This window comes from Dasypus novemcinctus, chromosome 10 (assembly GCF_030445035.2).
Source record: "Dasypus novemcinctus isolate mDasNov1 chromosome 10, mDasNov1.1.hap2, whole genome shotgun sequence".
NCBI classification, from domain to species: Eukaryota; Metazoa; Chordata; class Mammalia; order Cingulata; family Dasypodidae; genus Dasypus; species Dasypus novemcinctus.
Window position 1 is genome coordinate 71263891 of NC_080682.1, and position 26016 is coordinate 71289906.

At 35.6% G+C, this 26016-nt stretch overlaps 1 protein-coding gene across 2 annotated transcripts in view; it reads right to left on the bottom strand.

The window, feature by feature from the left end:
• ANO5 (anoctamin 5) overlaps positions 1–26016 on the bottom strand; it is a 154703-nt gene that overhangs the window by 82515 nt on the left and 46172 nt on the right. Inside the window, exons 4-7 of one of the 2 annotated variants that reach the window (XM_058305641.2) lie at positions 16386–16427; positions 13763–13876; positions 6972–7040; positions 2037–2321 (exon numbers count right to left, since the gene is read on the bottom strand). In XM_058305641.2, the coding sequence (XP_058161624.1) occupies positions 2037–2321; positions 6972–7040; positions 13763–13876; positions 16386–16427 (510 nt within the window). The remainder of the gene's footprint in view (positions 1–2036; positions 2322–6971; positions 7041–13762; positions 13877–16385; positions 16428–26016) is intronic. The other variant, XM_058305639.2, reaches the window with a different exon arrangement.

Consider the following 26016-nt stretch of genomic DNA (forward strand, 5'->3'; position numbering starts at 1 on the left):
GAGAATTGTAGTTTTTGGTACAGATGCAAGAGTGTCCTTTGTGAACTAGAGCAAATGTACATCACTACTGCAGGGTGGTGAGAATGTGGAGAAACATGGGAAAAATACAATTGGAGTGACCTATGGACTATGATTCGCAGTAATAACATAATATTCAAGGATGTATCTGTTGATAATGGGGCTGTACGGAAAATACGTACCGAATGTACACTATGGATGTGGTAACAATCAGATGATATTATCTTATCTGTAACAAATGTTCTACCACAGTGTGGTGTATTGATAGAGGGTTGTTGTTTGGGAATTATGCTCATTCGCATAATTGTTTTATAAGTTTACAACTTCTGTCATAAAAAATATATTTAAAAAACAACAATAGGGTGCGTTTGCAGAAAAACACACCAAATGTAAGGTAAGGAGTATACCTGGTAGTAAGATTTTGAAAATATTCTTTCATAATTTGTAACAAATACCTCACAACAATGCAAGGTGTGGGTGGAGGGCTGATGTATAGGACCCCTGTATGATATGCAAGTTTCCTTTGTAAGCTTGTAAGTTTTATTATACACTTATTGTTTATGTATGTTCATATGTATGTTCATAAGTGATATAAAGATAATAATAATAATAGGGTGGGGGTTGGGGGAAAATATTTTGGTTAGTAGTAATATTTTGACATTGCTCTTTAATCATTAGTTAAAATGTTTAACAACAATGCAAGGTGTTGGTGGTAGGGTGAGTAATGAGAGTCCTGTGTGATGTTACATATGCTTGTTTTATAAGTTCACAACTATTACTATACACTTATTGCTTATATATGTTTATGTATGAGTGATATACTTCAATAAATTACAAAAACAAGTACTGAGGGTTTCTAAAAGCTTTCTATATAGAGGGAAATTAAAACACTGTGTTTCAATGCACCTACTATGTCCTGAATTTATAACTCAAACTCTAAGCTTATAAAATCATTTTTAAAGATTTTATAAATACAAAGTTCTCTAGCACTCAAATTTTTATTGAGGTAAAATTCAAATAATATATAAATATTCTGATAATTCAATTTATTCAAACTTTAGGTTGTTATTTTTCAGTTTTGATAACTCCTTCAGAGTCATACTTACAAATTTGCATAACAAAATTAACCATTTTAAACTGAACAATACAGTGGTATTAAGTACATTCACATCTTGTGTAGCCATCACCTCTATCTGGTTCTAAAGTATCTTCATCATCCCAAAAGGATACTCCCTACCCATTGAGCAGTCTCCCTATTCTCCCTTCTCCACATCTGTCAAACATTAACCTGCTTTTCATCTCTATGGATTTGCATAGTTTAATATTTCATTTAAATGGAATCTTATAATATATAATCTTCTGTGTCTGACTTCTTTCACTTAGCATTTTGTTTGAGTTCCATCATGTTGTAGCATGTATTAGTATGTCATTCTTTTTTATGGTTGGACAATATTTCATTGCATAGATATACCACATTTTGGTTATCCATTTCTCTGTTTAAGGACATTTAGGTTGTTTCCATCTTTTGTCTATTGTGAATAGTGCTGCACTGATCAGTGATATACAAGTGTTTGTTTGAATACCTGTTTGGGTATATACCTAGGAGCAGAACTGTTAGGACGTATGGTAATTCTATGTATATTGAGGAAGTGCCAAATTAAAGCATTATTTTTTTTTCATTTTCTTATTAATTTTTTATTATCTTTTTTTCCTCTTCTTTATTTTCTTTTAAATGTTGCATTAAAAAAATGAGGTCCCCATATACCCCCCTCCCCACCCACACCACCCCTCCCACATCAACAATCTCTTCCATTATTTTTAAACAACTTGAGAGACAGGAAGGTTAATATGTTTAATAATCCAAATGGATTTTCAGACCTGCACCATACCAACAAATAATTAACAAACTAGAGTCAGAAACACCCTGCAGATACAGTATTGTACCTGCATATATATAGACAGTCACACACACCCATCCCTTATTTGAAAGGTTGTACCAGAAGGTCTTTTCTACTTACAATTCTGTTTCTTGATGAGGTTGGAAAGAATGTTGCCTCATCTTCAATGAGGAAGAGCTCCAGGCGATGTCTGTTGAATTGGGCAGTAAAATATTCAGGGTGAGGATGCTTCACATTCTTTGGGAGCTTCAGAGGCCCAAGCACACAGCTAAAGGGGTTATGATCAGGTGGGGGAATATCACTCTCCTTAATAGGCATTTTGATTCCCAACACTTCAGCGTAAGTAACTAATACTTCCCAAGGGGCATGGATCTTGACAAAATAAGTTTTTCCATCTTCAGAGTTCTGTATAACAAGAATACAAAATAACAGAAAGCATACAGATGTGTTTATTATTGAGCTGATAATAAAAAGATATTTTATAAAATCTCAAACAAAAAGATGTCACGCATTTTCAATTTAGTGAAATATTTTCAGCAAAATCTTTTAGAAGAGCAAATGTTCAAAAGAGATACATATTTCTATGAACATGTATATTGATTCTTGTTATTCATAGTAGTTATGTTCTGTAAAGTCGCCACATAGTAAATATTGAATTACTGCTCCTGAGAGAAATAAAGGGTTGGGTTCCTGCAAGCCTCTAGGCACAATACTTTTTCTTAGGATAATAAATGATTTTCCTTGAAGGAATGGTACAAATGGAAGAACTTGGTGGGTGTCTTGATACAAATTATAGAAAAGGTAAAGATAAACCTAACATGCATGCAACTGCCACGGTTACCTCGGAAGTCACCCCCATGGCTGTGGGGAAACTAGCCTAAGACTTAGCTCTCTTCATCACTCTTTCCAAGGGTGTGCTTGTCAAAGAGTTACCTTGCCAAGCCAGAGTAACCTCTTGTGCAAGGTGGTTATGTAGTCATTCAACTCTTTGATGGATTTCACCTGTCATTCAAGTAATTGAGTCTCAACAAGTCACATGAGTAGGGGTTGTATCTGTCAGTGGCCACTTTGTGCAGTTCCAGTAGAGACTGATTCACCCTTTTTTCTAAGTGTACCACACACTCCATTGTATTCAGCCTGTTCTCCCAGTCCTAATTGTTCTGGTTTTTTGATATCCTGAGGGAAGATTTAGTCGGTCATTTAGTTGGTTCTTTTGTTTTATACATTTCTCAGCAGGTTCACTCTCCCCATGAGTGAAAAAAATATTTAGCAAAGTTCTTCAAAGCCATATCATCATTGTCAGAGTAGTAAGACATCAACAGGTAGGCATTAGGGGTATAGAGCCCCAATGGATTTAGTGGCTAATGGTGTCTGTTTTTGTTTCCCAGGCTGCTCAAGCAAATACTGTGGAATGGGTTGGCTTAAACAATGGGGGTTTATTCACTCATGGTTTTGAGACCAGGAAAATGTCCACATCAAGGTGTTGCTTTCTTCCTGAAGACTGGTGTTCTGAAGCTGGCTACTGGGTGTCAATGGTTCTTTGTCACATAGCAAAGCACATGGTGGCATCTCCTGGTCTCATCCTTTTCTGGATTCTGTTGATGCCCAGCTTCCCTCTGTAGTTTTTTTTTTTTTTTTTTTGGTTTGAATTTCAATCTCTTATAAAGGATTGCAGTAATAGGAATATGACACATCCTGATTGAGGTGAGTCATACCTTAACTGAAGTAGCTTCATCAAAAGGTGTGAACTTACAATGGGTTCACACCAACAAGAATGGATTAAATTTTAGAACATGTTTTTCTGGGGTACATACAATTCCAAACCACCACAAACTACTTTCTAGACCCCAAAAAAACAAGTTTTTTCTATATGAAAAAATGCATTCATTCCATCAAGAGTATCCCAAAAGCTCTAAGTCATTTCAGAAACAATGCTAATATGAGGTCTCATCAAAATTGGTTATGGATGTGGTCTGTCTTGGGGTACAATTCCCCTCTGTCTGTGGACCTGTGAAACCTAGAGCACAAGTTATCTACTTTGAATATACAATAATAGGACAGCCATAGGATAACAATTTTCATTTCTGTAGGGAATATTGGAAGGAACACAGGATCACAGATTCCAAACAATTCCAAAACCCAGCTGGGCATACTCCATTAGATTTCAAGGTCTGAGAGTCATGTATGGAATGAAGGTTTGTCCTCTGGGCCTTATGAAGCAGCAGTCCTACTCCTTCCAAGTGTCTGCCCAGCAGCCATGCTCTTCTCAAACACTGGGGTAAAGATCCACCCTCTCCAGTCACTGGTATGATGGCTAGACTCTCCACAATCCCTGGTGGCACTCTTCCTGAACAATAGGGCAGAATTCCTGCCTTCTGGGCCTAAGAAGATTACAGTACAGACCACTGCTTCCATGGTTCTGCACTTAAAGTGATTTTTCCTTCAATCTTCCCCTTTTATGTCCCTTTTCAGTTCAGGCTAGCAGTGGTTCCATTCATACAGATCTTGCAAAAAAAAGCTGTTGGTTTTGCATGTAGTATACAGGAGTTCAAGCTATCAGAAAAAAGAACTTTCCACAAATCCTTCCACTGTAACTGGACCTCCAATCTTGAGTTGCAGTTCTACATTCAGTTAAATCCTCACATGGACCACTATTCTTTTTTTGCTTTCCAGAAGCTCAGAATTTTCCAAACCATCCATTTCTGGTTTCTTTGTGCCTAGGAATTCAGTTCTTATCTTATCCTTTTCCTCTCACATATTAGTATAAGCTGCAAGGAGAAACTAGGCTGTATTTTCTACTCTTAGCTTGTAAGTCTCCTCAGCTAATTATCCTAGTTCATTAATCTCAAGTTCTGCCTTCTATCAGACATCAGAACCCAGTTTTGCCAAATTCTCTTTAAAACAAAATTCTCTTGCCTCTTTAAAATATGGATCACCTTTCTTCTGGTGTACACAGAAAACACATTCATCATTTCCATCCAAGGTCTTATCAAAATTACCTTTATCATCCATATTTCTACAAACAGTCTCTTTTAAGCAATCTACCTATAACCCAATTCCAAAACTGTATCCACATTTTTGCTATTTTCAACACTAGCACCCCACTTCTGGTAACAAAATCTGTTTTAGTTTCCTAGGTTGCTCCAGGAAATACCATGAAATGATTTGGCTTACACAATGAGAATTTATTTGCTCTCAGTTTTGAGGCAAAGAAAATGTCTAAATCAAGTCATCATCAAGGTGATGCTTCTTCCTGATGACTGGTGTTCTGGAGCTGGCTGCCAGCAATTCTTGGTTCTTTGTTTGTCACATGGCAAGTTACATGTGACAGGTCTCCAGGTATCTCCCTTCTCTTCTGGATTCTGTTGATTCCCAGCTGTTGGCTGCTCCCTCTGTGGCTTTTTTTTCCCCACTGAATTTCATTCTCTTATAAAGGAATGGATTAAATTTAAGAATATGATATTCTGGGGTACCTACAGCTCCAAATCACCACAGAGGCTTCAGGGTCCTGGTGTAGATCTGGCATGGTTGTCATGGTAGGTAGCTGAGGAGACGTAACAGTACTGGTTACGTGGTACTTTAGCAGCAGTAGGGACCTTAGGGTGGTCCAAATATGTGGTAAGGAGGAGATGGAGGGCTGGCTCAGAGTGGTTGGCCATGGGGCAACTGTCAGGTTCTGTTCAAGCACTGTTGAAGCAGGAAACTATAGCAAATCTGTGAAGATATCTGGTCACATTTTCATCAACTGATCAATATATAACCTTTTTTTAAATGTGTGTTTCTGCTTAAAGACATCTTTTTAAAATATATCTTCTTGGTTCATTAACATTGAAAGCAAGGTCAACAGCACTACAAATCATGCCTAAATGAAGCTTATCTAATGCACATATTTTTTCTTTATGTACATCTCAGTCTTCTTCTACTTAGGAACGCTAGACAGCACTTCAGTACCACACTTGTGGGTCAACTTTAAACAGTGAAATCAGCTACAAGCACAAAAACACAAAAAAGTGGCACTAAATATTTCACAAAAAGGACATTTGTCTATACTATGAAACCTGAAACAAAAGGTAGAGAACACTGACTTTCTCAACCTCAACTACAAACATATACATTGGGCAACACAAATTGTTTTGCCACTCAGCACATGTCTGCAGATGATCACAAGTGCCACAAATACTGACTTGTGGATTCAAAATAAATTTTAGTTAGTAGCAAATTTGGAAATGCAGAATGTGCAAATAATAAGTCTCAATTATATACCTATATATGTGTGTGTGTGTATAGATATATAAAGTTAAAAAATATGTATTTCAGGGCCAATGTAGACTCAGACTCAAATCTACAGTTACATATGCAGTTCATAAGTTGTGAGAGACTAGCTATGAGCTTAGAATTGTGCTTAGGGTATATAAGGGACACAGATGTACCCAGCTTCTATGTATAACCCACACAAAGAGGAAGAACTTTCGATAAAAAAGAGTTCATTATATAGGAGAATAATTAAGTTATAAATTGCATGTTATAATATACATTAATTAGTTTGTTAATAAGGATAAATTTAAGAACAAAAGAGTATTAATTCAAAGTATTAAAGACTTCATGGTTAGGGTGGGAACTAAACTAGATATTTAAAAACAATATAGAAGGAAACTCTAGAAAAGCAGAAAATGGCAGTAAATAAATAAAAGAACTTGGCATATTCATAAATAGTCAATTAGGCAGGCAATTATCCAGGTTAACTACCTAGGTTGGCAGATTACAGGCAGCCTTCAAACTGAGACAGCTTTGAAACAAAGACCATGTCTTCATTTATCTTTGTGTCCTGAATAGAAAGTATATATACCTATTTTTAAAGTGCTCCATTTATTATCTCAAGGAACTCATCTAATGACTGGGAAGACAACAAGCCTTCCATATCCATTGCACATATGTAGAGCTACAAGAGCTGCTCTATTGCCCCCCAAATACAAGTCTATCCAGTCAATGGGCATAATAGGAGAAAACAACACTTAAAATACAAAGATTCTGGTATAAAGTAACAACTATATTTACCTGTTTGTCTTCAATTTCCAATTGAAGACCCGCTTTTCTAAGATTTAGTTGAAACTCTCTTCTTCTTTCCTATGGCAAAACAAAGCAATAGAATTATGCAAAACACTTTTCTCTTTTTTTGTCCAGTGTTTAAATAAACTCATTGCACAATGGTTGTTCCTCTGGATAGGGTTCTTTGTCCCTCCCATAGCTGCATATAAAAGTACCCTATGAATTGTCCCCAACTTAGTACCATGTACTGCTTTTCACCTGGACTATAATTCATAATAAATATAAAAATCCAATATATCTAGGAATAATCTCCAGGAAATATGCAGGCCCTCTATCTGAAAAATATTAGTTAATGAATAACATTTAAAAATGTAAAAAAAAAAACCAAAACCCTTAGATAACCCAGAGTTATACCATGTTCTTAATTGGGAAGTTCTTATAAAGATATCAATTCTCCTCAAGTAAATTATTTAGTGCAATTTTAAGCTAAATTATCAATATGGAATTTTTTAAATTGAGCAACAGGCTTGCAGTATTTAGAAAATTAAATTTAACAAACTCACTGTACATTACTTGTGGCTTAAAAGCAATGCAATGGTGTTGAAAAATCGTTTGATTTTAATTATGCTTTTAGAGTGAAAATTTTCAGAGTAACAATGAAATTTTAAAAGGCTTCACTAGGATATAGTAGTGCACTCATCATCCTTCAGTGGATATGTCTACCTTGAGGCATCTACAAACTTTATAAGGAATAAAAGATTTTAATGGTACATTTTCTAGATTCTACACTTCCAATGCTTGCTACAAATGAGAACAGACCTATAATAGTGGTACAGAAGATCTCCTTCCATAATTGACCTTCCCCTGTTTACCAAAGTCATGCTGCTTACAAACTTCCAGGAAACCAAACAAAAACAAACAAAAACAAAATTAAAAATTGTTACCAGTATTGAAAAAGTATAATTCTACTACTACAGTAAGAAATATTTTTGCGAGTCAGGTCGTCATCAGTTATTTGAGTTCAACAAAAGTGAAGGCACAGCTAACAGATTTGTCAGTTGAAAGACCATCAATCATTATTTTTATGATAAGTCATTTGGTAAATCTTGAATATAATTCAGGATTTCAAAAACAATTGAAGCTGCTATAACAATTCTTCTATTCGAATCTACTTATTTATCTAAACAAGTTTCCTCTGTACTAATAAAAAGGGAATACATTAATAATTGAAGCTGAACCATATAATTCTAAAAATAAATCTTATTCATCTATGAATACAGAAAATATTTTTTATAAGCCCCTCTGTTGAGGACTGAATCATATCCCCTATAAAAGGAAGGTTCAGGTCCCAATTCCTGGCAATATGAATCCATTTGTAAATAGGAACTTTGAAGATATTAGCTAAGATGTGCCCAAACTGAATGAGGGTGGTGCTTAATCCTATATATATTTATATATAAACAAAGAAGAGTAGACCCAAACAAAGAAGTCATGGGTAGCAGCCAGAAGGTGGGAGTCGATGGAAACTGGAAGAGAAAGAAGATGCCACCATGTGTACTGCCAGTTGACAGAAAAGTCAAGTAAAAAGGATCACCAGCAGCCCACCTTGCCTTGGAATGCCACAGTCTTTGGAAAGAAAGCATTGCCTTCCTGATGCCATCATTTTGGACTTCTCCTAGCCAGAAAAACCTGTGAGGCAATATATTCTTATTTTTTTTTTAAGTTGATTTCTCTCCCCTTTTCCCTACCCCACCAGTTGTCTGCTCTCTGTGTCCATTTGCTGCGTGTTCTTCTGTGACCGCTTCTATCCTTATCAGCGGCACCAGGAATCTGTGTTTCTTTTTATTGTGTCATCTTGTTGTGTGCAGTGCCATTCTTGGGCAGGCTGCACTTTCTTTCACGCTGGGCGGCTCTCCATACGGGGCACACTCTTTGCGCATGGGGTTCCCCTACGTGGGGGACACCCCTGCATGGCACAGCACTCCCGGCACGCATCAACACTGCACAAGGACCAGCTCCACATGGGTCAAGGAGGCCCCGGGGTTTGAACTGCGGACTTGCCATGAAGTAGGTGGACGCCCTAACCACTGGTTCAAGTCCACTTCCTTATTCTTGTTATTTAAGCCAACCCATTGGATGGTATTTGCTTTAGCAATTGGAAAACTAATACGTCCTCCTTCCACGCATAAAGTAATGCATTTTTGAATAGAGTTTAGTTTTAATGTTTGGTAATTATTTATCAAAATTTAAATATATTTATGATGTTTTAACAATTATGTACTTGTACAATTGTAAAGATAATTCAATATAAAAGAAAATGTTTCAGAATTTTATGGTTAAAGAAGTTTTTTACTGTAGAACAGTTACAATAAAAAGATAAATAAAGGACTAGTAAAAATAAAATATTTACAATAGGATAAAACTGTGGGGAAATCAGAATGGAAATTTGAGTTGAAGGAAAAAAAAAGACATGAAGTAAAATTTCAAAATGTTGAAGAGGGATTATCCATCTATTTTTTAAAAAATGAATGATAATGGGCATCAAATTTTCATGGTATTTAGTTTCTCCTGGATACTTGCTAAAGAGTGATTTAACTGGATCATTTAAAATTATTTACAAGATTGTTAATTACATCCTTTGTAACTATTATATGCATGATGAATAACAGCAGACCAGGAAGATTGTACGTAATTCAGGCATTTGGGAGAAATTCAGAAGTTAATTTGGACATGTTGAGCCTGAGACATCTATGAGACTTCCAATCAGTATACGGAATAGTCAACTGTTATGCACATAGGGAAGAGAAGTATAGATAGTAAAGGTAAACTTTGGAATTAGCATATATGCATGGTTTTAAAATTGTGAGTCAGAATGATATAAAAAAAATAAGATAGGTTGAAAAAAGAAAGGATCAAAAATAGGCTCTGAGACACTACAATAATCAGTCAGGGGAAAAAAAGAAGATTGAGAAGGAGTAACCAATAAGCTAGGAGGAAAACAGAATATGGAGTCCTGGAAGCTTAGTGAAAACCATACATAATGAAGGATGTATTCAACTGTGTCAAATTCTGTTCCTGCATCAAGTAAAATGTGGGCTGAGACTTGAACCCTGGAGTTATCTAGAGTGGTTGGAGTGAAGGCCTGATAGGAATGGATTGCAGGGGGAGTGAGAGGTCAGGAATTTGAATTTAGGAAATGGAGAGTGGGAAGCAGACTTGGCCCAATGGATAGGGCGTACTTCTACCACATGGGAGGTCCATGGTTCAAACCCCCGGCCTCCTTGACCTGTGTGGAGCTGGCCTATGTGCAATGCTGATATGCACAAGGAGTGCGATGCCATGCAGGGGTGTCCCCGGTGTAGGGGAGCCCCACGTGCAAGGAGCGCACCCCGTATAGAGAGCCGCCCAGTGTGAAAGAAAGTGCAGCCTGCCACAGAATAGTGCCACACACATGGACAGCTGACACAAGATGATGCAATGAAAAGAAACGCAGATTTACAGATTCCTGGTGCTGCTGATAAGGATAGAAGTGGTCACAGAACAACACACAGCAAATGGACACAGAGAGCAAACAACTGGGGGGGGGAAGGGGAGAGAAATAATAATAATAATAATAATAATAATAATAATAATAAAATCCTTTAAAAAAAGAAATGGGCGTAACTGATAGGGACACTGAAATCAAGAGAAGCTCTTTCACTTTTTTCAAGATGGGAGAATTAACAGACCATTTGTTTTTTGCAAGAAGTAATACAGTAAAGAACAACAACACAAAATAATTAGAAAAGAAAGGAACTGCTGGAGTGCTATCTTTAAGGAAGTATGTGGAAGAGTTATAACAGGCCTGAGATTGCTATCCTTAGAAAGGCCTGCTTGCAGGGTTGGAAACTTGGATTTCAGTAGGGTTCTCATCACTCCCAAAGCTCGCTGTGCGTAAACTGTTTGTACAAACAATGTGGTTTATGCCAAACACTGCTTTTCTCTGGGAGAATGGAATTTTGTTACATGGCAGGCATAAGGAGACTCCATGACCAACCCCCAATAAAAACCCAGGGCCCTGAGTCTCTAATAAGCTTCCCTGCAGGCAACACTTCATATGTGTTGTCACACATGGTTACTGGGGAAATTAAGTGCATCCAGTGTGACTCTACTAGGAGAGAACTCTTGGCAGCTTACACCTGATTTCCACGGGACCTTGGTCCATGTGACTTTCCCCTTTGATGGTTTCCATTTGCATCCTTTGGTTGTAATAAATTATAGTCATGAGTTGACTATATGCTAAGACCTTGAGTCCTACTGGTGAATCACTGCATCTGGGTATGGTGTTGGGAATACCTGATGAGTAAGCAAGAAGGAATGGAATTCAGTGCATAAGTGGAAGGGTTGGCTTTAGATAGAAGGAAAGAGTTCATCTATGGTAAAAGACAGATAGGTAGATTACACAGATGAAGATTTTGGCAGATGGAAAGATGTGGTGGTGGAAATTTATAGAATTTCTCCTCTAGTTACTTTAGTTTTGTCAATGACCCAGAAAAGTGTGGTCAGCTAAGCTTGATTATTGGAAGTATGAGAAGAAACCTTATAAGAATTATCAGAAGACTGGGAGGCTAATAGAATAGGAATAAACAATATGAGTGCCAAGTAGCATTAAAAACCAAGTTGAATTTCATGGGCACATATATGATAAAATAATGGGTTCTGTGTTTTCCTTTCTGCATAGGTACTGGCATATAATAGTTGGATAGTTGGATTTAACTAGGATTGCAGTTTTGCCAAGGAAGTAAAATTGAGGGAAAGTTAAGAGATTTGATGGCATATGTAAAAGAGTGATTACAATTATTGACCATGGGATTTATGCTGGGTAAGGATAGGAAAGAAAGGGACAAGGGGTAAGATAATTGTATCAAAAGTCCTAGAGGGGTTGAAGGATGGACAGTATGATTGGAAAGATTTTAAGGTATTGGCCAGGTAGATGAGCATGAAATGGTATTTTCAGGAGGCTGCAGTTATTAATAATAACAAGTTCTAGGGTAGTGAATGGCTAGATTAGGATAGTGTCTAAGACCATCAGAAAAGGGGAGTTCAAGGAACAGAGAGGCCAGAGTGCCAAAATAATCACCTAAGTGTGTATTGAAATTATCAATAATTATAGTATTTGTAGAAAGAGTGACAGTGAGCCAGAAGCTAAAATTATTGAGAAATAGAACACAAGATGCAGAGACCAGTACATGACAGCAAAAATTCAAAGTAGTGATATTCTTTAAATATTAGATTTAAAGCTCAGGAATTTTACAGAGAAGGAAGGAAGATTGAACTGCAATCAACAATAAAATACATGGAGGGCAGGCACATACCCAATCTCCAGGCAAAGACTGTGTAAGGAAAAAACAACCACTTTTTGAGAGGAATGTAAGGGAAGCAGTAACTCAATGAAGAGCCAGGTTGGAAGGGGATATTAAGATAAGAGGTAAAAGTGCTGATGGACCATGAATTTCTGAGGCCTGTTGGATGGTACTGCAGGCAGCAGGTGGAAGAACAGAACAAAACTGGATATGTACAAGGTCTTTGGGGGATAATATCCACAAGTATTTTTGAAATTTTGCATGACATTTATTTCCTATGTAAATATCTAAGAAAAGTAAATGTATATGTGTATGTGAAAATATTTATAAAAATATACACACCATATGTTTCATACATATAGATTAATTTATTAATTCATTATTTTATATTCTTTATGCTCCAGCCACTGTTCTAAGCATTTGGGTATATGGCAATGAATAAGACACAATTCTTGACCTCCTGGAGCTTAATATATCATTATGGAGAGAGATAATAAACAAGTAAAATAATGAATAAAATATAAGTTCAGAAATTGTTAAATGTTATAATGAAAATGAAATAGGATAAGGTGATATAGCATAATGTGAAAACTATTTTAGATAGGATGGATTAGTCATATGTCTCAAAATGAAAATTACCCACAAAAGATAACTATTATATTCAGACATTGTAGCAGTTCGATATGGTTATGAATTCCAAAAATAGATATTGGATTATGTTTGCAATGTGGTCTATTACTGGGCATGACTGAGTTACGATTAGAGCTTTGATTGGGCCACATCATTAGGGTGCTGAGTCCCCAAGGGGTGGGCACTCACAGATAAAAGGCAGGGCAAAGGACAGAGTTGGAGCTTTTGATGTGAGGGTTTCTGATGTTGGAGTATTGATGTTGGAGTTTGATGCTGAACACTTAAACTGGAGCCTGGAAGTCCCAGGAAGAAAGGAACCTTGAACGCAGAGAGAAGCAAGACCCTGGAAGGGAGTAATCCAGGAAGCTGGAACCTCACAGCCGTCGGCAGCCATCTTGCTCCAACAAGGGAAAATAGACTTTGGGGACTTATGCTAAAGCATAAGTTACTGGTATCTGTAGGCTCCTAACCCAAATAAATACCCTTTATAAAAACCAACCAATTTCTGGTATTTTGTATCAGCACTCCTTTGACTGACTAATACAGACATATACCTTGATTACTGTGGTCACATTTAATATTTAAAGTGAGCTATATAATAAATTCATGTGACTTTGCAAAAGAAGAAAAATAAATTGTCTTTAAATTGTCCAAAAAATAAAACCAATTACATACTTCCATTTGTAGGCCACCTGAAATATTGTAGTATTTTCATTCATTTTCAGGTTTCAGTATCACTTTGGAGATCTCTGATTTTTATGACATAATACAGGGGGGTATATATGTTTTCTTTTATTATATCCATTTCTCATTTAGCTAAATACTTACCATCTTTAGTTCTGATTCTTTTTTTACATCATCAGTGTAGGAAAGCACAAAATCAATTTGCCTAATTCCATCTCGGAAGAAGATAGAATCTTTGCTTTGTTTATGTTTTAGAAACTGCAGGAGACACAAATAATATAACATTAAACTGTAGTTTTTTTTTTTCCTCAAATGGAAAAAGCATGAAAAGAATTAGCTAGAATTTTGATCATCATCTACTTTTTTCCAGTGCTGAAATGCATTTTAACTATATGCACACACAAAGAAACTGCTGCAATTATACCCAAACATAAAATGCATATACCTATACATTGATCCTAAAATACATATAGAGACTTGTACTCTTTATAAAACAACATACCAATGAGTCTAATAAATAATCCATGGTTACACACTACTCTGGGTTAGGGAGAGGCTAATAATTAATTAGAGACCAATTAATGAAACCTCACTGTAGGAAAATGAACTAATTATTAATGCTTATAGCTAATGTTTTCATAAAATCATAATATTCTAATTCAATTTTTTAAGAGTTAAAAACAAAAATCAAGGTGCAGTTAAAAATTAGAAAGCATGTAGCTTGCCAGCTGGCTCTCATGCAAAGCTCCCTTCAACTTCAATTTCCCATGTGAGCCAAAATTAATCCTTTGTTTAGGTGGATATTTTCAATTCTTTCAGTATAACAGACAATCTCCAGTTTCACATTCTATGGAGTTCATTAATTCCTCACTTTCAAAATAGCAGAAACACTAAAAATAGTTTCAGAAAGAAGAAATTTCATGTTTGCCGGATGTGGGCATCTTCAGAATTTAGACGTAACTATGTCTTACATGGAATGGCCCATGTGTAACTCTCAGAAGGACCCAAATACATGATTCAGTGGATGCCAATGATCTCTCTCACTTTTTGTTGCAAAGTAGACAACCTTCCAATTGCTTTAGCTAACGTGTGAAGGGGAAACTGGGATGGGTTTAAGTTAATAACCAGTATTTAGATCCCTTTATGAATTTCATTTAAGGTACTCTATGTTGTTTTTCACTCAAGTCAGACCAGACAGGTCTCCCATAAAAACAAATGGGTGTAAATTAACCACATGTGAACAGGATAAAAATCTCTTGCTTGATTTGTGGTCTATGAACAGAGTAACTGTATTTTTATATAAGAATGCACAGCTGATGTACCTCAAAAAGTACTAGCACCCAATGCACAAGAGGATAGCTGAAAATTCAAGAAACAAAAAACACCCAATGAGTGTATGGATTAAGTAGCAAAATATAACTCAAATATTTTGTGGCAGTTTTATGCACTCCAACCAAAGGATGCACAGTTCACCTTCCTTTTCCTAAAAAAAAATAAATAAATAAAGAATCAGATAAAACTAAAGTATCATGTTATAGCTTGATTATAAATCACTAAAAAAGAAAGAAAAAGAAAGAGGAAAAAATCATTGGCATCCTTGCAAATTATTTCAGGATAAATGTCATTTTCTGATATTCATCAAAATGATGGAAACCAAATGCAGGAAGGAAAAATAATAATTAGATTAAATAAAATAAAGGAACAAAATAAGAAAACATCAGCCTTTTTGCTCTAAGTCTGACAGCCATATCTCCTATGGTATAGCTTTTTTGTTTGTTTGCTAATGAATAATATATGTTGGAGTATTCATTTTGTTTGGTAAAGCTAAATCTAGACCCACATAGACAATTCTGGTTGCAGAAGCAACAATAATCTGCTCTGCATGTTAGAAGAGAGAATAGACAAAGGAACTAAAATAATAATGACTCCAATTATTTTCCTGAATACTCATTCAACCTGGACATATTTGCTTTCCTTCTCCTGGAAGCCAAAGACTAATTAAGAAAACCAAAATTTCTATCGTTATATTATGTCCTGACAATAAACTGTAAAGTTGAAAAAAATAGGAGCAGGTATAGCTGAGTGGTTGAGCATCTGCCCAGGTTCAATCCCTGGTACCTCCTAAAATATAATAATAATAATGAACACATTGGAGTTTATTGTAAAAAGTAAAAATAAAAAATGAAAAAAATAAATTAAAAAAATCACTAGTAGCCATAGTCTTAGGACTTTTAACTAAAACTGGTTGAAGTCAACAACTGGAACAGGAGAATCTGATAATTTTACTATATTGCTACACATAATTGAATACTATTAAAACATATAATGTTTTGCTTTGCTCAAGGCAAAACATCTAGGTCTTTTTTTTCAGTCTATGTATGTGTGTATATGTATGGTTTATTCTTAGAAATGTCTGTCATGAAGCTAACATCTGGGTGACTTCTTCTTGAATGAGGTTCTTAATTTGAGGTTCATAGACCAGAGTCCCTGATGGGGGTTCATAAACCTCTGCAAATATAAATTTTTATGTATATATGTGTACAGGTATGCACGTGTGTGTACAGGCATTTTTTTAGGAAAAGAGTCCATAGCTTTCATCAGACACAAAGAAGATTAAGAATCACCATTTTAAAACCTCAATTGCCCAGGAACTAGAAATCAGTGACAAAGTCACCACAAAATCAATAGCATTCATTGGAAGAAAATGAGCCAGGCTATCACTGCAGCCATTCAAAGCATGAGCAGTATCATTCAACACTGGTTTTACCATAAGACGTCGTGTCAGGAACAGATTGTATGGCTTTGTAGTCTGTGAAGCAACCAATAGAGAGTTAGAAAATTTTGCCTAGGATAAAATGAAGATTCAAAAAACAAGATAAAACAAAACAAAACAAACAAATAAAAACAAACAGGCACAGAAAGAAACCTTCAGTATCATCACTCAGTGAATGAATGGTATGTATGTGCGTGTTATACTTTAAGTTGGAGGGGGGAAGAGGTTAGCAAGAAGGAAATAAAATGAGGGGGGAGAAGAAAACGGTAAAGAGTAAAGAAAAGAAAAAGAGGAGACTTTGAAGTAAATTAACCTTACAGCAAATTATATAGTGACTTTAAACAATAAATATTTTTTCAGTGAAACAAAGAAAAAGGTGAAGGAAAAAAATGGAATGGAGATGTAAAGTAAGGTGGATATTGTTAAGTATGCCTATAAATCAGACAAAGATGACAAAATTAATGTAATTAGATTGGGAATAGTTATGATATTGGAAGCTTACCCGGAGTTTAATTGTAAAATTAACCATGGCCTCCCATAAATATTGCAAAAAAGAAAGGTCATTCATTTAAAATGAGGAGCTGAGTTGTCTCTAATCTTCAGTTACCATAGCCATTACTTAAAAAAAAAATTTTTGTTGAGGTATATCATTCATACATGAACATATATAAACAATAACTGCATAGTAAAAATTGTGAACTTATAAAATAAACATGTATAATATCATATAGGGATCCCATACATCACCCTGCCACCACCACCTTGCATTGCTCTGAAACATTTGTTACAAACTATGCAAGAGCATTGTCAAAATATTACTACTAACTACAGTCCATACCTTAATTATTTTTCCCCCAACTCATGCTATTATTTTTTTAATATATTTTTATTACAGAGGTGGTGAAATTAAGAAACAATAATGCATGTGTAGAATTTACATACAACACTCCTTCACCAACACACCACAGTATGGTGGAACATTTGTTACAGATTATGAAATAATATCATCAGACTATTACCACCACCCAAGGTCCATAGCATACATTTGGTACAGTTTTCCATATCCCCTCCCCCATTATCAACATGGTACACCTTTGGCCTTGATGCAAGAATATTACAGTATTGCTGTTAACCACAGTACATAGGTCAGACCAATTATATTTTTCCCATGCTTCCCCATATTCCCACCACTCTGCAATAGTGACATACATCTGCTCTAGCTCACAGAAGGACACTCTTGCATCTGCACCATCAACAACAATCTCATCCACCTCTGGGTTCACTGTATTATTCAGTCCCTAGATTATTCTCTAGCTTTCCTTCAACTGATGTTTACATCCCTAGACTACTCTTTTCAACCACAATCTCATTTATAAACCAGCTGTTACTCACTATAGTGTTACCATCAACTCTATCAATTTCTACACTTTTATAGTCAAGTTAATTAAAACTGCTACATACATTAAGCATCAGTAGTCCCTCTCACCCTTCCTCTTACCTCCTAATAACCTATATTCTAGGTTTTAACTCCATGCTTTTATTCTTTGAATTTACTTCATATTAATGAAACCATGCGATATTTGTACTTTTGTGTCTGGCTTACTTCATTTAGCATGGCCTCAAGATTCATCCATGTTATCATATGTGTTCCAATTTCATTTATTCTTACTGTAGTATAGTATTCCATCATATGAATATACCACATTTTGTTTATCCATTCATTGGTTGATGGATAATTGGGTGGTTTCCATCTTTTGGCAATTGTGAATAACACCACTATGAACATCATTGTGCAGATATCTGTTTGTTTCACAGTTTTCAGTTCTTCTGGAAATATTTCTAGTAGAGGAATTGCTGGGTCATATGGCAGTTCTATAGTTCGCTTCCTGAGGAACCACCATCTGCCTTCCACAGAGGCTACACCATTTTATATTCCCATCAACAGTGTAGGACTGTTTCTATTTCTCTACATCCTCTCTAGGGCATACTGTTTTCTGTTGTTTTAAATAATGGCCTTTTTTTTTTTAAAGATTTATTAATTTTTAAAATTTATTTCTCTCCCCTTTCCCCCCTCCCCCAGTTGTCTGTTCTCTGTGTCCATTTGCTGTGTGTTCTTCTGTGACCACTTCTATCCTAATCAGTGGCACTGGGAATCTGTCTCTTTTTGTTGCATTATTTTGTTGTGTCATGCGGTGTGAGATGATATCTCATTGTCCTTTTGATTTGCATTTCCCTAATAGCTAATGATATGGAATATTACTTCATGTGCTTTTTGGCCATTTGTATTTCCTCATTGGAGAAATGTCTATTACAGCCATTACTTTTTAAAACACCAAGACAATTATCTAAAAATATCTGGGATAATAAGCAATATTTGAAAGAAAACCAAATCTGTGCCACAATGGGGCAAGTATTATGTGTATTGTATAGGTAATGAAAGGATAAATAATCTAATAAAATTATAAAAAGGAGTTTCTGCTCTTGCCACACAAAATTTTGTTTAAACTATTGTTTTCCATACTAGGCCAAGGAAGGCTAAACTACTAGTGACTACTGAAGTGGTAATTGCTGTTCTTTAAAGAGATGAGCCTACTATGTACAGATAAGAGTTAATATTGCTGCTACTTAAAAACAAAGTCATAAAGATAGATGATGGTATTATATAAAGTATGTTTTAAATTATGTTCATCTGATGGTCTAGAATTTTTTACCTCAGCACTTTGATTTTCTTGGGCTCTTTCATGAGATTCACTAGTTACTGTATTTCTTAGATGTTTTCCTACATTCATTACAGAATGGTTGAGGGAAATGAAATAGGCATACAATAAGGGGCCATCCAGGGCTGCATTATAACATTTTTGTACCCTTAGGCACCTCTGCTATTGTGGGCCCCTTCCTACATTAAAATAAATATATACAACATACATATACGTGTGTGGACATTATATATATTAAATATATATTTTACAGTGGCACTGGTATAAAGATGAATAAAAGATGAATATAATAGGATTATTACATATCTATTATTATTATATTCAGGTTTTTTGTGCCAAATTTAAAATGAATTAAAATTAAAATATTTCCATCAGCCCCTAAAAGTATTCTGAGCCCTATGTAGGACCATGCTTTCTGTGGCTAAAGATTAATTCAGCCCTGGGGACCATGGCTTAACAACGTACCACTACATTCAAGAACTGCTGAGATTAAAGGGTATAAAAAGCTATCTAGATTGTAGGTTAAAAGCCTTTGGTGGGAAATGGATTTGGCTCAACTGGTAGAGCATCCGCCTACCACATGGGAAGTCCAGGGTACAAACCCAGGACCTCCTGACCCATCTGGTGAGCTAGCCCATGCACAGTGCTGATGCATGTAAGGAGGGCCGTGCCACACAGGTGTGTCCCCATGTAGGGGGGCGCCACGCGCAGGGGATGCGCCTGGTAAGGAGAGCTGTCTGGTGCAAAAAAAAAACACAGCCTGCCCAGGAGTGGCGCCGCACACATGGAGAGCTGACGCAGCAAGACGACGCAACACAAAGAGATACAGATTCCTGGTGCCACTGACAGGAATCCAGGTGAGCATAGAAGAACACACAGCAAATGGACACAGAAAGCAGACAGTGGGGGGAGGGGGGTAAAGGGGAGAGAAATAAATTTAAAAAATAAATATAAAAAATATTTTTTTGGTGATAAATATATCTAATATTAAATTAGTGTGCAGCTATCTAATAAACATGACATCCTTATGATATAAAAATCAATAGAGTAGGACTTCCAGGAAGATGGAGAATTAGAGAGACACAAGACTCACTTCTCTCCCAGAAAAACAGCTAGAGGATAGGCAGAAACTGTCTGGAAAACTGTTTTAGGGCTTAGTATACCAGGGGAAAGCTGGACACCACCTAGAAGAGAAGCAAAGAAAAGAAGGCTTCATGGGCAAGGTCTGTGAGTAAAAGCTGCAGCTGCTCCACCAATCCACCCACCCCCAAAGCAGACAACATTGAGTCCTCCAAACCCTGGATGACGGCTACAGATGGAGGGAGTTGCAGGGGTCCACCTTCCCAGGAAAGGAGAGAGAGAGGGATACAGCCTATGGCATATTCAGCTTTTCGCCAACAAGTTTAATCTGCTGTGCCCCATAAATCTAGCCTTCCAGGCCAGTGGGGCTCCACCACTGTTACTCTGGCAGCCACCAATGGACTGAAGAGATCCTGTCTTCTCAAAAACCCGCCCTTCTCAACTGGACTGGTTGCTGATGATGCAGAATTTATTTCCTCCCTGGGAAAAGGGAAGGGGCAGCCAGCCAAGGGAGGAGAGCAGCTTCTGAAAAAGTTTGAGGTAATGAAGGTTGGCTCTGAGGGAGAGTTCTTTATCACATTATTTCGACACCTGGTCAGAGAACACAAAGGTTTGGTAGCGGTCTGCCAAAGAGTGCCATCTGCTGGCAGATCAATAAAGTGCATGCAAGGACAAAGAAAATACATAAGAGGCTTTTTTGGGCCTTTACAGCCTCCTTCCCTAAGGACCTTGAAAACTGGTCTGCGACCCATTACTGGGTCCATTGCCCTGGCTTTAGTAACTAATCCTAAAGACCCAGAACAAGGTGAACCAAGAATCAAAGAACAGCACTAACACAGACATCCACCACTAAATTCCTACGCAAGAGAGAAAAACTGAGCATCAGAGTAAATTCATCATCATGATCATATGCCTAGACATCGGCAAAAATTATAAGCCATATAAAGAAAAACGAATATATGGCTCATGCAAGGGAATAAATCAAAACCCCAGATAAGACACAAAATTTGAGATAATTAATCACTGATGCTCATATAAATCTCCTAAATCAAATCAACAAGTTAAAAAACAAGATAAAAAAGATACTGGGTAAGCACAAAGAAGAATTTGAAGACTTGAAAAGTAACAGAGCATATGGGAATGAAAGACACAATAGAAGATTAAAAACACATTAGAGGTATAGACAGCAGACTTGAAATGAAATAGGAAAGAATAAGTGATATAGAAGACAGTGCAGCTGATATGAAGAGAGAGAGAAGATCACAATGAGAAAAGAATGGAAAAAATTGAGCAGGGTCTCAGGGAATTGAATGAAAACACAAAACACAAAGACATGTGACATGTGAGTTGCAGAAAGAGAAGGAGAGGAAAAAGGGGCAGAAAGAGTATTTGAGGAAATAATGGCCAACAATTTCCTGACTGTCTTAAAAAACAAGAATATATATGTCCAGGAAGGATAGCATACTCCAATGAGAGTAAATCCAAATAGACCTATCCCAAAATACACAATATGCAGGATGCGAAATGCCAAAGATGAAGAGAAACTTCTGAAAACAAGGGAAAAGCAAAACTTTACATAGAAGCAATGTCTAATTAGATACAGATCTACCATGTGATCCAGCAATACTGCTACTATGTATATACCCAGAAGATCTAAGAGCAGTGACATGAACAGACACCTGCACAATGATGTTCATAGTGACGTTATTCACAACTGCCAAAAGATGGAAACCCAGGTGTCCATCAACTGACAAATCGAAAAACAAACTGTAGTATGTACATACAATGGCATATTATTCAGCTTAAGAAGAAATGAGGTCATGAAGCATATGACAGCATAGATAAACCTGGAGGACAAGTTGAGTGATGATGCAAGTCAGGAATAAAAGGACAAATATTGCATGATTTCATTATTATGAACTTAATATAAGAAGCAAACTCATGGAGTTAATAGATGTAAGTCACCAGAGAAAGCAAAGTGGTTAGAGAATAAAAAGCTGAGGTTTAATCTATATAGAAACAGGGAAAAGTTGTTGGTAAATATTTGGAAATTAATAGAAATAGTGAAGGCACATCATAGCATTTGTAATTAGTAGCGCTAACATATAGGTATGATAATACTTGGTTTGGTTTTGTTTTTTAGTAATGAAGATGCTCTAATATTGATTGAAGTGATGAATGTACAACTTGGTGATTATACCAAATGCCACTGACTGTACACTTTAGATAAATCACATTGTTTATAAACAAAAGAATAATAGGGAGGGTTGGGGGGGAAATACACCAAATGTATGATATGGACTAGAGTTAGTAATAATACTTTGATGATTCTCTTTCATAATTTGCTACCTATGTTTCACAACAATGCATGGTATTTGTGGTGATGTATAGGAGCCCTGTATGATGTTATGCATGTTTGTTTTGCAAGTTTACAACTTTTATTATATACATATTGCTTATGTATGTTCATGTATAAATGATATCCTTCAATAAATTGTTTTAAAATGAAAAAGATCAGAGCATAGATAAATGGAATAGAGAATAGAAAACAAATGTGTGAATAAACAAAACAAATCTAAAAGTTGATTCTTTAAGAGAATCAATGAAATTGATAAATCTTTACCCACTTTTCTCAAAAATGAGAAAAGATACACGTAACTAAAAACAGAAATGAAAATAGTGATAATGCTACTAAAGTTACAGAAATAAAAAGGATTATAAGAGAATACAATGAACAGTTCTATTTCAACAAATTAAATAATCTGGACAAATGGAAAAATTCCTTGAAAAATCCAAATTACCATAATTTACTCACAGATAGAAAACATTAATAAACCTACAAGTTCAGAGATTGAGTCAATTAAAAAAAACTTTGTAAAAAAAGTAAGTATAAGACCTGATGGCCTCACTAGTGAATTATACCAAACATTTAAAGAAGATTTAATATATATCCTTCTCAAACTCACTCAAAAAATTCAAGAGGGGAGAATACTTCCTAATTCATTCTATTGACAGCACTACCCTGATACCAAAGCCTGATAAAGACATCATGAGAAAGAAAAATATACACAAATTTACCTTATATATTTATAGTGACACAAAATCCTTAACATAATACTAGCAAACCAAATCCAACAGCATATTAAAAAGATTATACACCAAGTGGGATTTATCCTAGGAATTCAAGGGTGGCTCAACATAAAAAAAAAATAAAAAAATCAATCAATAAATAGAATGAAAGAAAAAAAATGACATGATTATCTCAATAGAAGGGTCATTTGACAAAATCCAGTACCCTTTCTTGATTAAAACACTCAGAAAACTAGGAAGAGAAGGGAGCCATCTGTGAAAACTTAAAGCCTTCCCCCTAATATCAGAAACAAGACAAACCTATTTTCATCACTGCTATCCAATATTGTACAAGTTCAAATCAGAGCAATTAGGCAAGAAAAACTAATAAAAGGTATCCAAATTGGGAAGGTAATAAATCTATTTCTACTTGCATATGACATGATCTTATATATAGAAAATCCAAACTACCAGAGTTAATAAATTCAGCAGTAAGATACCACTTTACACCCACAAGGATGGTTATTAATTTTTTTAAAGAGAAAATAACAAGTATTGTAAAGGATGCAGAGAAATTGGAACTCTAATACATTGTTGGAAAAAATGTAAAATGGTACAGCCACTGTGGAAAACTATATGGTGGTTCCTACAAAAGTTCAATATAGAGAAACAGATGTGGCTCAAGCAATTGAGCTTCCACCTACCACCACATGGGAGGCCCCGAATTTGGTTCCCTGGGCCTCCTGAAAAAAAAAGAAAAAAAGAAGACGAGCACACTAGAAATAGAAGACAACAACAAAACCAGCAAGGGGGGGGGGGGGCGGGGGAGGGTGGTTAAATAAATAAAATAAATATATTTTTTAAAAAGTTCAGTATAGAATTACCAGATGACCTGGAAATTCCACTGCTAGATATATACCCAAGGAAAGTGAAAACAGGATTTCGAACAGATATTTGTACACCAATGTTCAAAGCAGTATTTTTCACAATAGCCAAAAGGTGGAATTAAACCAAGTATCCAGCAACAAATGAAAGGATCAACAAAATGTAGTACATACACACAAGGGTATATTATGAGGCAATAGGAAGGAATGAAGTTCTGAGATGCTGTAAAATAAACAAACCTTGAAAACATTATGCTATGCAAAATAAGCAAGGTACATAAAGACAATTTTTGTATGATGTCATTGATATGAGATGCCAGGGGTAGTAAATCTGCAGAGACATAAAGTAGATTAGTGGTTACTAGGGGATGGGTATAAGGGTAAGGAGGAGTTTTGGCTTGCTGGGCATATAGCTTTTGTCAATAATTTTTTAAAATTCCAATTATTGGCATATGACATATTTGGGCAAATCACCGCAACTTATATCACAGGCAAGGGGATAATATGCCCAATATACAAGAAGGGTCTAAAAATCAAGAAAACAAAGAAAAACCCATCTACATGGCATAAAAATGGACAGACTATATGAATAGGATGACATAGCAAAATCAATAAAAATGACCAGCCAATGTACAAAAAAAGTGTCTCTCACTCATGATGAGAGAAATGTAACTTTAAACTACACTGCAATACCATTTCTCTCACTATCAGAGGGGCAGAAATCTAAAAGAGTGACAACACACTTTATTGGTGAAGCTGTGAGAAATAGTTACTCTCATTTGTTAAAAATGCAAAATGGAGGAGAATTTGGTAGTATATGGCAAAATTACATGTGCATTTATTCTTTGATTCATATTTAGAGGTATTCTATTCCAAAGATACATTGGCATATATATATATAGGACTAATATCCAAGGGTATTCATTGTAGCAGCATTTGCAAGTGCAAAAGATTAAAAACAACCCAATTATCCATAGATAAATGGGTGGCTAAATACACTACACTATATCCACACAATGGAATATTATGCAGAAAAATAATGAATGAGAAAGAAATCTATGTACAATATAGAGTGAAATCCAGGATATGTTTTTAAGTGAAAAATCATGGCACAGATCAGTATATACAGTATGCTACCTTTAGCATAAGAAGCAGAGGAATATAAGTATACATAAGCATCTACATACATATGCCCACACTTATCTATATTTAATTATATTTAGAAAAAGAAAGGAACATTGGATGGAGAAATCAAATTAAATGTTTTATCAAGGAAGGATTAAGTGGTCAAGAGAGGAAGGAAATTTTCCCTAAATATGCTTTGTTTCATAATTTCAACCTGAGACAGGTTTACCTTTAAGCTAATGGAGTATAAGCCACAGGGCCTCTTACTTACATTGGCCCCTTTCAAGGAATTAGGAGGAACTCTAGCAGTGCGCTCACACAGGCAAGTAATTTTGTAAATTTTTAACGTAAAATATTTTTGCATTAATTTTCTGAAAGAATAACAAAATTGTATAATCTTCAGGCTTCACAAAACCTTACTAGATATATACCCAAGGAAAGTGAAAACAGGATTTCTTTGGAATCACATAAATGTTTGACATGATCAAAATATAAAAAATAAATTAAAAACCCCAAAATAACAAAATTTCTATTATTTTAATTTGATTAACCCCACAACTTTCATATAACACTAAAGACCAGTAACATTACCTATGTTAAAATTGTCAGTATAAAAATATAACTCTATATCCCCATCTTCCAAATAGCATTTTTAATTACTAAGCAACTGAAAACATATTCAAAATCCTTTTACTAGCTTCCAATTGATATTCAAATTTGATTTTTAAATAAATATTACTTCTTCATAGT